Source organism: Triticum aestivum, chromosome 1B (assembly GCF_018294505.1).
Source record: "Triticum aestivum cultivar Chinese Spring chromosome 1B, IWGSC CS RefSeq v2.1, whole genome shotgun sequence".
Lineage (NCBI taxonomy): Eukaryota > Viridiplantae > Streptophyta > Magnoliopsida > Poales > Poaceae > Triticum > Triticum aestivum.
The window spans coordinates 679,293,326-679,306,289 of NC_057795.1; the positions used below are offsets into that span (position 1 = coordinate 679,293,326).

Below are 12,964 nucleotides of genomic sequence, written 5' to 3' on the forward strand. Positions count from 1 at the left end.
GTTTGGAAGACCTGGGCGCCCCCGAACGTCAAATTCCTCGCGTGGCTTGCTCTACAAAACAAGATTTGGACAGCTGACCGGTTGGCCAAACTGTGGTCCTTGTCCTCTTTGCCGCAGGAGCCTAGAAACTGTGCAGCACCGCTTCTTTGGCTGCCGCTACACGCTGAGGCTATGGGGCTTGGTGAAGGATTGGCTTCAGCTTGTCAGCCTGGACATTGCAGTCTGGGCGAACTATAGGAGTATCAAGGACTGGTGGTTCGACATGGTCGTTACCCAGAGGATCCATGGAAGGGCAATGTCTTCCCTCACTATGCTAGTATGCAAGTCAATCTGGGAAGGAACGCAAGGGTTTTTCAATGCAACTTTCACTACTAGGGAAAAGCCTAGCAGCAGCGCGGGTTTTGAGCCTATTAGTAGCGCGGGGGGCGACGCTACTAATAAGGCTCTACAGCTAACGTATGCTTCCAAATGATGGAGTCTTCGGCATGCTCATCCAGACTAATACCATGGATGGAAGTCCACAACTCCAGGAATTGTCTGGGCGCCCCCGAATGTCAAATTCCTCGCGTGGCTTGCTCTACAAAAATGGATTTGGACAGCTGACCGGTTGGCCAAGAGGGGGTGGCCAAACTGTGGTCCTTGTCCTCTTTGCCGTAGGAGCCTAGAAACTGTCGAGCACCTCTTCTTTGGCTGCCGCTACACGCTGAGGCTATGGGGCTTGGTGAAGGATTGGCTTCAGCTTGTCAGCTTGGACGTTGCAGTCTGGGCGAACTATAGGAGTATCAAGGACCGGTGGTTCGACATGGTCGCCACCCAGAGGATCCATTGAAGGGCAATGTCTTCCCTCACTATGCTAGTATGCAAGTCGATCTGGGAAGGAACGCAAGGGTTTTTCAACGCAACTTTCACTACTAGGGAAAAGCCTAGCAGCAGTGCGGGTTTTGGGCCTATTAGTAGCGCGGGGGCCGGCGCTACTAATAAGGCGCTACAGCTAACGTATAGCAGTAGCGCGGGTGCCACCCGCGCTACTACTACGTCCGTTAGTAGTAGCGTGGGTAAAAACCCGCGCTACTACTAATCTCTAATCTCTGATTTTTTTTTTTGAATTTTTTCGATTTTTTTTCGATTTTTCCCTAATTTTCAAATTTCTGAATTATTTTAACCTTCAATCTCTAATCACCCCTCATCGCTGCTCAATTTAATCTCTAATCTCTAATCACCTCTCATCATTCCAAATCATCTAACTTCCCGGACGGTCACCCATCCTCTCACTACTCCAGCCTGAACATGCTTAACTTCCGGGTTCTATTCTCCCTCGTTTCCAAGTCTGCACTTGTTGTTTTCCTGACAATAGTAAGATGTCAATCCTATTAACGTCAGGAATCTAGCTTGAACATGAAGTCACACATTTCACAGTTTGAGTTTGAAACTATTGTTCTAAAAAATAACACTAATATTTAGTAACACTAATATTTCTTGAATAATTAGTTTGACCACAGTTTGACCATAGTTTGACCAGATTTGACCAAAATTCAAAAAAACTGAAATAATTATTTAGTAACACTTATATTCTTGAATAATTAGTTTGACCATAGTTTGACCAGATTTAACAAAAATTAAAAAAAACTGAAATTTTTTGAATTTTTTTCCTCCAGATCTTAAAAGCCTCGTAACTTTTTTTGTGTTTGGTTTTTGAGGATTTTGAAAATGTTTAACGGGGTTCCCCCGGTTAAATTTGGATGTAACTTCTCGAGTAGATGATTTTTTCATATAAAAAACTTTTTCATCCGAGTTAGTATGCAAAAGTTATGCCAATTTTTACAAATTCTCGAGAGATTTTGCAAATAAAGTCGAAATTCATATTTGCAAATTTTCCCAACAACTAGACCACATATCACATGGGAAACTTATTTTCTTTTATTTTTTTGACATTTTCATCATTTTCTTTTATTTTTTTAAAACTGAAAAGGCGATCCACCCGGGGGGTAGAGTTTGAAAATGGGACCTTTAGTACCGGTTGGTGGCTCAAACCGGGACTAAAGGTCTAACCTTTAGTACTAATATTTAGCAACACTAATATTCTTGAATAATTATTTAGTAACACTAATACTTCTTGAATAAGTAGTTTCATCACAGTTTGACCAGATTTGACCAAAATTGAAAAAAAACTGAAATTTGAGCATAACTTTTTTTCCTTTTAGAACTTGAGGATTCTAAAAATTTGCAAACAGGCCATAGGCCGCCAAAATAGGATGCGGATTTTCGTGCTGAACATTTTGATATATTATACGTTTTTTCTGACATCGTAAAGTTATAGCCGTTTTACATTTTCCCTACACTTTTTGCAAAACATGTCGAAATTTAAGTTTTTTAATTTCCCTAAGTAGTACATGTAGTAACATAACTACATCTCGAAGGACTTTAATTTTGGAAGTTTTTATCATTTTCTTTTGCTTTTTCCAAAACTGAAAAGGCGATCCACGTGGGGTAGAGTTTAAAAAACCCAGTATTAGTAGTAGCGCGGGTTTTTATCCCTCGCTACTACTATGGCATGTCCCCGAGGGCCACAGTTGAGGCCAATTAGTAGTAGCAAGGGGTAAAAACCCGCGCTACTAATATCAACTTAGTAGTAGCGCGGGTTTATAACCATCATTACTACTATGGCATGGTCCAGGGGCACGGTAGAGACCGTTTAGTAGTAGCGAGGGTTAAAAACCAACGCTACTGCTATCAACTTAGTAGTAGCGAGGGTTAAAAACCCGCGCTACTACTATGGCATGTCCTGGGGGGCACGGTAGAGACCGCTTAGTAGTAGCGAGGGTTAAAAACCCGCGCTACTGCTATCAACTTAGTAGCAGCGAGGTTTAAAAACCTGCGCTACTAGTAAGTAGCAGTAGCGAGGGTTTTTAACCCTCGCTACTAGTAAGCGTCTGTGTATAAGCTTTTCCCTAGTAGTGTTTGCTCCTCCAACCATCCTTCTTCACACCATCCAGAAAGCGGTGATTCTTTGGGCGACCGCGGGGGCGAAACATTTGGGCCACATTCTACCGGGAGAGTAGTGCAGATGTGTTGTGCACCCCATGCTTGGGGCTTTTATTTTATTTTTTTGTCCTCTGTAACTTTGAAAGACCTTTTCCCTCTCCTAATTAATGAAAAGGGGCAAATCTTTTGCCCCATGTTTCAAAAAAAATCCATATAAATTTGTTGAGTGGTTTGCTTTTAAAGAAGCATGAATCATATTTTGCTTTGTTGTATTAGGCATAGTATGAATATGGGAAACTAATCGACCAATAATATAATACACTGTGCTAAGAAATTATCCATAATAACTTTATTTATCTTTCTTTTTTGTGATCTCTCAGGTAAGAAGGTAAACCAGGTGATAAAGCAAGGCTTCTGTCGGTACAAAGGACGGTCTGCAGCTGCAAAGGGAACATCGGTGACCTTGAGAGCGTGCTGGTGGTGATAGCGCACCAGTGTTCACCGTAAAGCCCACTACCTTAAGGTACTCACTGCCTTCTAATGCACTGTCTTTTTCTTCTCTGGAACTAGGTGTACAGAACCTGTAGTTTTTGGTTCTTTTATATATGCAGTTCTGTTACAAAACTAAGTTCCTGCCTTATATTTCTGAATGCTTTGCTGATCAAATGTACTCTAGAAGTAGATGTTCTGTCCTGTTCTTTGTTTTTTTCTTTTATTATGCACTTGTACTACTCAGGGAATTTATGTAGTTGTTCTGTGCATTATTGTGATGCATCATGTGTGAAGGTGTTGCTTGATTTCAGAACGATTATTTCTGAAATAAGACATCATATTGAATGTCCACGATGATTTCAAAACGATTATTTCTGAAATAGTCAACATCATGGATCAAAAAATGAGGTGCAACTTGCATTGAAAAAAGAATTCTTTAATGAACCAAACGGAAACACGTGAGGGCCTCCTTAACATTGAATATGCTACAATCCAGATAGCATTCCCTGCCATGGCGAGGGTGTGGTTCGTAGATTCTCAAGGTTTCGAAGAGAATTACAGAGGGAATTACAGGGGGAGGAAAGCTTGAAGAAGAAGAAGCTCGGGGATAAGATCTCGATTCGCTACTATCTCTTTTTGATCCACACCTACACACGCCACGTCTATTTATCGGAGTACGGTGGGCCGGTCCCTCGGCCCACGGACTAAGGCCCAAGTTACCAGTCGTTGCACTCCCCCCTCCTTAAACAACAGCTTGACCTCAAGCTGTAGGAAGTTCTGTCAGTGCGCTGGACCACTCCCAGGTTGCCATGGACAGTGGTAGTCCTGACCATGCGATCTTGTACTGCTTGCGTGTGTGCCCTCCGACGCGCAGCCACCGTGACGCCAGAACTTGCGCGGGCTTGGACGATGTTGTCAGTTGCTGCGCGTACTGCAGCTCTTCAGTTGCGCCACCATCACCAGGTGGTGCGGCCGGCTTGAGCAAGGAAACGTGCACCACCGGGTGTATCTTGCTTGTGGCTGGTAACTGAAGACGATAAGCGACATCTCCAATTCGCTCCAAGACCTGAAATGGACCAAAGTATTTGAAACCCAGTTTGTGGTTAGTGCGACGAGCCACCGACTATTGCATATATGGTTGAAGTTTCAGATATGCCCAATCGCCCGGTTGAAACACCCGCTCAGAGCGATGCTTGTCTTCCTGAGTTTTCATGCGCTGTTGAGCACGTTGAAGTTGATCACGTATAAGTGCAGTCATTGCATTTCTCTCTGACAACCAACTGGTAAGATCTGTAGGTGTGTCTGATTGGAGATTTCCAACGCCCAGATGCCTTGGTTCATAACCGTAGAGAACCTTGAAGGGTGTATGTCCATGGGAAGAATGAAAATTTGTATTGTACCAGTATTCAGCCTGTGAGATCCACTGTGCCCACTTCTTGGGTGCCGAATGCACCATGCACCTTAAAAATGTCTCCACACACTGATTTAACTTCTCTGTTTGGCCATCAGTTTCAGGGTGGTTTGCAGTGCTCATGTTCATCTTGGTGTCAATAAGTTTGCACAACTCCTGCCACACATTGCTAGTGAACAATGGATCTCTGTCAGTTATGAGAACTTTAGGTAATCCATGTAACTTATACACATTGTCCAAATATGCTTGTGCAACAGAGAGTGCAGTAAAGGGATGACAGAGTGGTATGAAATGACCATATTTGCTGAATTTGTCGATGACAACCAAGATTGTGTCATAGTTTTTGCTTTTGGGAAGACCGCTGATGAAATCCATACTAACCATATTCCAAGCTTCTTTAGGTATGGGAAGAGGACTAAGCAAACCTGGTTTCTTTATGTGCTCTGACTTAGCTTGCTGACATATGGAACACGACTTGACAAACTGTTCCACTGATTGTTTGAGAGCAGGCCAGGAGAATAATGCTTTCACTCGCTGATATGTGCCTTGCACCCCAGAATGTCCACCAATGCCACTAGAGTGCAGTGAGAGCAAAATTGCTTGCTGTGCTTCTTTGTTTGCTCCCAACCAGACTCTCCCCTTGTGCCTGATAATTCCTTGCTGCAAGGAAAAACCCTTGTTATTACTGCTGGTCACACTTAATTCAGTGAGCAAATCTTTTGCTTGAGGGTCTGTCAAGTAACCCTCAGCTACTACTTCCAACCACTTAGGTGTGCAGTAAGACAAAGAGTATAGTGCAGTTTGTGTTTCCACTCTGGAGAGAGCATCGGCAGCACCATTTTCCAACCCTTTTTTGTACACCACACTGTATTTTAGGCCCATAAGCATTTAACAATGCTTTCTGTTGAATGTGATTGGAAAATTTTTGGTCCTGAAAGTGTATCAGACTGCGATGATCAGTGCTTATAGTAAAGTGATCATGTTGCAGATAGGATTTCCATTTCTCCACTGCTAACAAAATTGCCAAACACTCCTTCTCATAAGTGGACAGGCCCTGTGCTTTGGGTCCTAGGGCTTTACTGAGGTATGCAATAGGATGTCCTTGCTGCATCAAGACTGCTCCAATCCCCACATTACTAGCATCTGTCTCGATTGTGAATGGTTTATTGAAGTCTGGCAATGCTAATACTGGAGCAGTGACCAATGCAGTCTGCAGTTGCTGAAAAGCTGCTTGATTAGTGGGTGTCCACACAAACACAGTATATTTCTTGAGTAAGTCTGTCAAGCTTCTACTAATGATGCCATAGTTCTTGATGAACTTTCTGTAATATCCTGTGAGCCCCAGAAATCCTCTCACTTGTTTGACAGTAGTGGGAACAGGCCAGTCCTTTACTGCTTGCACTTTAGCAGGATCTGTACTTACTCCATCCTTGCTAATAACATGGCCCAAGTATTCTAACTTCTGCTGAGCAAAAGAACACTTACCCATCTTTACATAGAGCTGGTTAGCAGCTAACAGGTCGAATACTTCCTTAAGATGCTTGATGTGTTCCTTGAATGTAGCACTGAACACTAGTATGTCATCCATAAAACAGAGCACACTTTTCCTGAGTAAAGGAACTAACACAGTATTCATCCCAGTCTGAAAAGTAGCAGGTCCTTCAGTCACTCCAAAAGGAATAACTTTAAATTCATATAACCCATTGTGCACTTTAAAAGCAGTTTTATGCTCCTCTCCTTCCACCAATCGAATTTGGTGGTATCCTGCTCCCAAATCGAACTTGGTGAACCACATAGCGCCAGCTAACTCATCCAATAACTCGTCCACGACAGGCATGGGGTACTTATGTTTCACAGTGATTGCAATCAAGTGACGATAATCAACACAGAAACGCCAGGTACCATCCTTTTTCCTGACTAGTAAAACAGGAGAAGCAAATGCACTGGAACTTAATTGAATAATACCCTGTTGTAGCATAGTAGCTATTTGTTTCTCTATTTCATTCTTTTGGATTGGGTTATATCTGTAGGGTTTGACATTGACAGGCACAACCCCAGGCAACAAAGGAATTTTGTGATCAAAACTTCTGTGTGGAGGTAGAGATGTAGGTTCTGAGAACAATTCTTTGTGTTCAGCAAGCAGTTTCTGTACTTCTTCAGGCACAATTTCTGACTGAGGTATAGTGTCAGATATGTGATAGAGCTGAATAATGTGATCCACAACATCAGTTTGCAGTAAACCTTTTAGTTCGTGTGCTGACATTTGTTTGCAATCAGTTGCAGTTTCCAGAATTCCTGTCAGTGTTACTTCTGTGTTCCTGTAACTGAATTTCATGATTTTCTTGCGCCAGTCCACCCACATGGGACTCATGGTCTCCAACCAATTCATTCCCAGAATCATGTCATAGTTATCCAGTGGTAATGCTTTCAGAGATGTAGTAAAACTAGTACCCTCACACCACCATTGAAGTCCCAAAACTTGTTTAGAGCAGGTTAATAAGCCACCACCGGCTACCCTAACTGAAGCTGGATTGAGCTGTTCGACAGGGCACTGCAGTTTCTCCACTAACTTCTCACTGATGAAGTTGTTTGAGCTACCAGAGTCAATCAAAATAAGCAGGTGAGTTTTCCCTATCATACCCTGCAACTTGATACTCTCTTTGCAAGAAGTTCCACTGACTGCTTGTAGAGATAACTTCATTACTGTTTCTTCTGTTTCAGACGCGGTATCACTGTCTGCTCTTAATTGTGCCTCATCCAATTGCTCTGGAAGTTGTAGTGCTGATAATAACTCCTCCATAACATGTATTTGAATTGATGTGGGACACTTGTGACCTGGTCCAAATTTCTCCCCACATTTGAAGCACTCCCCTCCGGCCCTTCTCTGAGCCCTAAGATTATCAAATTTCTCATAGAATTTCCCTTTCTCTGTTATTTTCTGATCTCCAGGAGCTGACCCAAGTAATCCTTGATGCACATACTGCTTGTTCCTTTGCTTGTAGTCTAGTTTGACTACTGGTCGACTAGTATCTTCAGCTAGCAATGCCTCTTGTGTTTGTGCACAAGCAAATGCCACATCCACCGTGACTGGGTGCTACAATTTTACTGCTACCCGTATCTCTTGTTTCAGTCCTTCCATAAACCGATTCACAAAAAATGTCTCATCATATGCAGGACTGTACATAAGTATCTTATGCATATACTCCTCAAAACAGTGAGCATAATCATCCACTGAACCTTCCTGTCGCAAGGCAAAGAACACATCCATTAACCTGGAATACTTGTTTCTATTGAACTTGGCGAACACTGCAACACACAGCTGAGGCCAGGAGTCAATTGTGTGCATAGCTTCATATGTCTGCAACCAGAGAGCCGCATTGCCTTGAAAATGCATCATAGCAAAATCAACCCACAAATTTGCTTGGACAGAGTACATCCTGAAGTATTTCTCACATTGCTGCTTCCACCACTTGGGGTTGTCACCATCAAATTTTGGAAAATCAGACCGAGGAATGCGAGGACTGAATCTCGAATGAGAACAGTGTGCTGCTGAATTTGGCGACACTCCGTGCTCATCAATTTCATCCGAAAATTCCTCATAAGCTTGAAAATGGCTGCTAGAATGCTCACCCTGTCCTTGGACCGATCGAATGTTGCATTGTACTCGCATCTCAACACCTGCCGGATTTCCCTCACGACGCGGCGCTTCCACCCTCAACCCCCCTGCACGCTGCTGTGGTTGCGGCAGAGTAGATGGTGTGGTCTACGCCTGTTCCAGGGACGAGACGCGCTTGAGGACACCAGTGAGGGAGCGCTTCATCTCATCCACCGCAGCATCCAGCTCGTTGTTGGCGATGAGAAGCTGACCCATCGTTGCCTCCGTATGGTCAAGCGACGCGGTGGTGGTCTGTGCGAGCGCATCAAACGCCTTCACCGAGGACGACGCATAGCCATCGACGGCGGTGCGCAGCTCCTCGATCCCCTTGGCGTTGTGCGCCCCTGCCTCTGAAAGGGCCTTGCTCTGCGCGATGGTCGCCTGGATCAGCTGCTGCATCTCCGCGAGTGTCATCTCTGCTGCCGCCATGCGTGCAGAGAGCGTCGGCTTGTCGGATTTCTTCGCCGTGGTTACCACCGGTTGTCCCAACCCAACTCAGGTACACCGGAGTGTTTTGCGCGTAATTCCCAGAGGAATCGCACCTTTTGTCAGGAATTAGGGGTCAATCGGCAGATCGAATCACCGGAAAAAAAATTGCGCGGATCTGACGAGGCTCTGATACCAAATGCTACAATCCAGATAGCATTCCCTGCCATGACGAGGGTGTGGTTCGTAGATTCTCAAGGTTTCGAAGAGAATTACAGAGGGAATTACAGGGGGAGGAAAGCTTGAAGAAGAAGAAGCTCGGGGATAAGATCTCGATTCGCTACTATCTCTTTTTGATCCACACCTACACACGCCACGTCAATTTATCGGAGTACGGTGGGCCGGTCCCTCGGCCCACGGACTAAGGCCCAAGTTACCAGTCGTTGCAGAATAAAACCAGACTACCTAAAAACGGTGCATAGACAGACAAATGAAAAAGGGAATAACAGATCCAGGTATGTAGAAAAGATGCACGGAGAAACAAATAAAATAGTGGCATAACAGAATTGACTTGATTCCACCAGCACCACAAATAAATCACATACGAGCACCGCTACAAAAAAGTGTACCATGAAAAACTAAATAAGACATTATATTGTCGCTCACATTGATCCTCGCTGAATTTTTTTTAGATTATCTAATAAAAACGAAATACTTCAACCACATGGCGCCTATCAGTTGCTTCCAGGTAAGTCCATCATCCAACATGGTGTGTAGGCAAAAGAAACCTCTTCCATTGAATAGCGGCAGCGGGACCTCATATTACCCAGGTACCGTATCCTTGAGCTGTTTAAATGGTAGGCTACCATTGAACAAGGGCGCACCCCTCTTTCATTAAAGAAGACAATTTCTTTATAGGGATGGAAACCAAGACAATAAGGGCCCTCAATGTAAGCATCACACTTTTTAGGCCAGTCTGTAATGCTAACAAGATCTTCGTCGTCAGAGTCCCAATCAAAACCATCTTTCGCTACTGCTTCGTTGTATTCATCTGCAAGCTTAAGGTTGATATTACTCTTCAACAACAACTGGATATGCTCAGGCGGCTGTGGGATCCATGGTCCACAGTGCCAATCTTGTTTACTAAATGCCGGCTCAAGGTTGATTTCATTCTTCAAAATCCAGTCTGCCAGACCACACGATTCATGAAGAAACCAAACTCGAAACGTGCATCGCACATTGGTATTCACTACACAATAGACCCCTTTCTTCGATTTGCCTAGACGAAAGTGTGATCGTACTCGTCCTTTTGGCAATTTAATTAGCTGGTACTTGTCACTCGACAAGTTTATTCTGTAAGAAGATAATCACCGCTTAAGATTAATTGCCAGAATTATTATTTCTTTCTACATAATATACTATATAAGAAGAATAAATCAAAGTGGCTGAGTGTGAGTAATACTACCTCAAACGAATTAATCAAATTATATCGACAAAAATAAAACTAAAGTAACCATGCATTGTCGAGTGTGTGAGTACTGTGAGAGTAACACATTACATACATACCTCAAAAGAAAATCATCCTTTATGCGCGGGGAAGGAACGTAGAGTGACCCTTGCCAATAAGCGGCGTAGTGCATGTGCTCATCAGGATCATAGCTACAGGAGTTTACATCGTCAGCGGTTCCAGCGGCAGCACCTTCTCGAACAAATGACGTCTCCTTCCAACAGTCTGTCCTTGACGAGAAGACATACATGACATACGGCGTAGGCGGCCACTCGGCGCAGGTGGTGTCGGCGAGAATACGAGGGATGTACAACACCTTGTAGTGTGGTGAGATGGTGGGATCATAGACGAGGTAGCGGTTGTTGCGGCAGCGCCCGCACATGGCCGGTGGCCATGAGCACGCGCACGGCAGTAGGGGCAGCGGCGCCCACTGCCGCGTGGCGATGTTGACAACCTTGACCCTGAATTCATCCATCCAGCCGTGGGTCAAGAAGAGGCCGTTGCAGTGATCCTGTACGCCGCGGACGTCTAACCGGTTGTCCGCGAGGTACTCAAGGTTGCTGGTGATGTGGCGTGCGGTGGAGGGGCGCCCGAAGAGCCTCGCTGGCTCTTCGCTGCTGCGCTCGTCGTAGACGGCGGCGTCAACGGAGAGCGGGAGAAGGTCGGCGCGCAGGAGACGGTGGTGGTCGATGGCGGCGCGCCAGGCCGTGCAGGCGCAGCGGGAGACGGCGAGGCTGCGAGGGGGCAGGCGGCGGAGTATCTCCAGCAGGAGGTCGATGTGCACCATGTCCATGATGTCCCCCACCGTTACGTAGACGTAGGTTGAGTAGGCTTTGAGAGGAGACGGACTAGGCCGAGCTACTTCCGATCGAGATCGAGGAGGACTTGTTTTCGTGAGGGGGAGGAACGATGATGGATTAGTTATCAGGAGCTAGGTCCTGCGTGTTGGCATGAGAACTTTGCTATGACCCGGCTACCTTGATCGCCCGTTTAAATCTAGACCTATTGTATTACCACATGAAACCGGATAAAACTTGTACTCTCCGACTCTGCTGCTATATGCATTTACGAGTGGCACACGCGTTGGACCTGGAGATAACGCGTGGTCCCATCAAGACGTGGCAAGCGGGTGAGGCGGATGATTTCGTCCACAAATCATCCGGCTGTTTTTAAGAGATTTCTTTTTTTGCAGGTCATGCATACGTGCTAGTAGGTGAAAGCTGCATGATGACTTCATATATTCGACTCGAGTCGAACACAACAAACAAGCCCGGCGCAGTCGAGGATCAAATGCTTTAGGATCATCCACCATTCAAATACTCTTTTTCTCGAACGGAAGCAAATTGTCATGGAATAGTTACGGCAGATGTCCTAGCGTAAGGACTTAGTAGTGAAATCATCGCAACTAGGTTAGCTTAAGGGGGTTAAACGGGACAAAGGACACAGGAGTTTATACTGGTTCGGCCCCTTGCGGTGAAGGTAAAAGGCCTAATCCAGTTTGAGGTGGTATTGCTTATGTCTCGATTAGCAGGGAGCGAATCTTCTTGATCTAGTTTTCAATCTCTTGTTTCTTGCCCTGAACCGCCGCCGGGTCGTCCCTTTATATACACAGGTTGATGCCCAGCGGCTCACGAAGTCCCGGCCGACTCATAGATAACGTGTCCGGCTCGGTGACTAACTATACATGCCTTACCATACAAGTCTTACACATATGGCGGTTTACTTCTATGGGCCTTAAGTCATCCTTGGGCCTTGGGCCCTTGCCTGTGAACCGCCATGTATCCTCATGGGCTTCATATTGATAAACCGCCATAGGTATAACCCGCCTCCTCCCGCGCGGGTCATACCTAATAGTTATATCCCCAACATTAGACCCCAGATTGATTTGAACTTGTTCATGTCAATCTTCAACACTTAGGAAAAATCTTCCCTTCTTTATTTGTGCGAGAACTCATAAGCCGCCATGACGTCACCTCCTGGGATTGTGGTAACCCGCCATGACGTCATCTAGCATTTAATTTTACATAATATCCAACATATCTAAACGGATCCTTATCTTTAATGACCTTTCCAGAAATCGAGGTGTCATAGCAGATTTTTTTTTTGGCAACAGATGTTTTCTTGCAGATTTTTTTTCGTCATCGTGTTTTTGCGACATAGCTAATGTTACGGAAGAAACTTATGCCACATTGGTGATGTTGCAGAAGTTGCAAAAATATCTTCAGGAGCCAGTGTCATGTCACGTGGAACACTATTTAGAAGCACTGAAATTTGTCTTTTTTGCGGAGACGAAACAAAAAAACATTTTTTTCATAAAACTTTGTGCCGCGTACACACATTTGCGAACATGTATGTGTAATATTTTCTTTTGATTTTTTTGACATTTTAGAACATGCTTAAAATGCATTTTTTGAAAAGTGGGTGCATATTCCCTTGGGTTCAAAGGGTGCCCTCTCACCCAAAGCACCCATACGAACAACTGATCTATAAT

The 12,964-nt window shown here is 44.7% G+C and overlaps 1 protein-coding gene across 1 annotated transcript; it reads right to left on the reverse strand.

Annotated features, from left to right (window-relative positions):
- Positions 1-9,518: 9,518 nt before the first annotated feature.
- LOC123100397 (uncharacterized) lies at positions 9,519-11,480 on the reverse strand. The gene is made up of 2 exons (XM_044522340.1): positions 10,533-11,480; positions 9,519-10,319 (listed from the first exon to the last, which is right to left on the reverse strand). Exons 1-2 carry the CDS (start codon positions 11,264-11,266, stop codon positions 9,701-9,703), a joined length of 1,353 nt encoding a protein of 450 aa, XP_044378275.1. The 5' UTR covers positions 11,267-11,480; the 3' UTR covers positions 9,519-9,700.
- Positions 11,481-12,964: the final 1,484 nt, after the last annotated feature.

Excerpts from the sequence above, each read along its gene's own strand:
- LOC123100397 (XM_044522340.1), bottom strand. The coding sequence starts at position 11,266 with ATGGACATGGTGCACATCGACCTCCTGCTGGAGATACTCCGCCGCCTG. Across the intron at positions 10,320-10,532 it reads AAGGATGATTTTCTTTTGAG|AATAAACTTGTCGAGTGACA; the intron begins GTATGTATGTAA and ends ATCTTCTTACAG.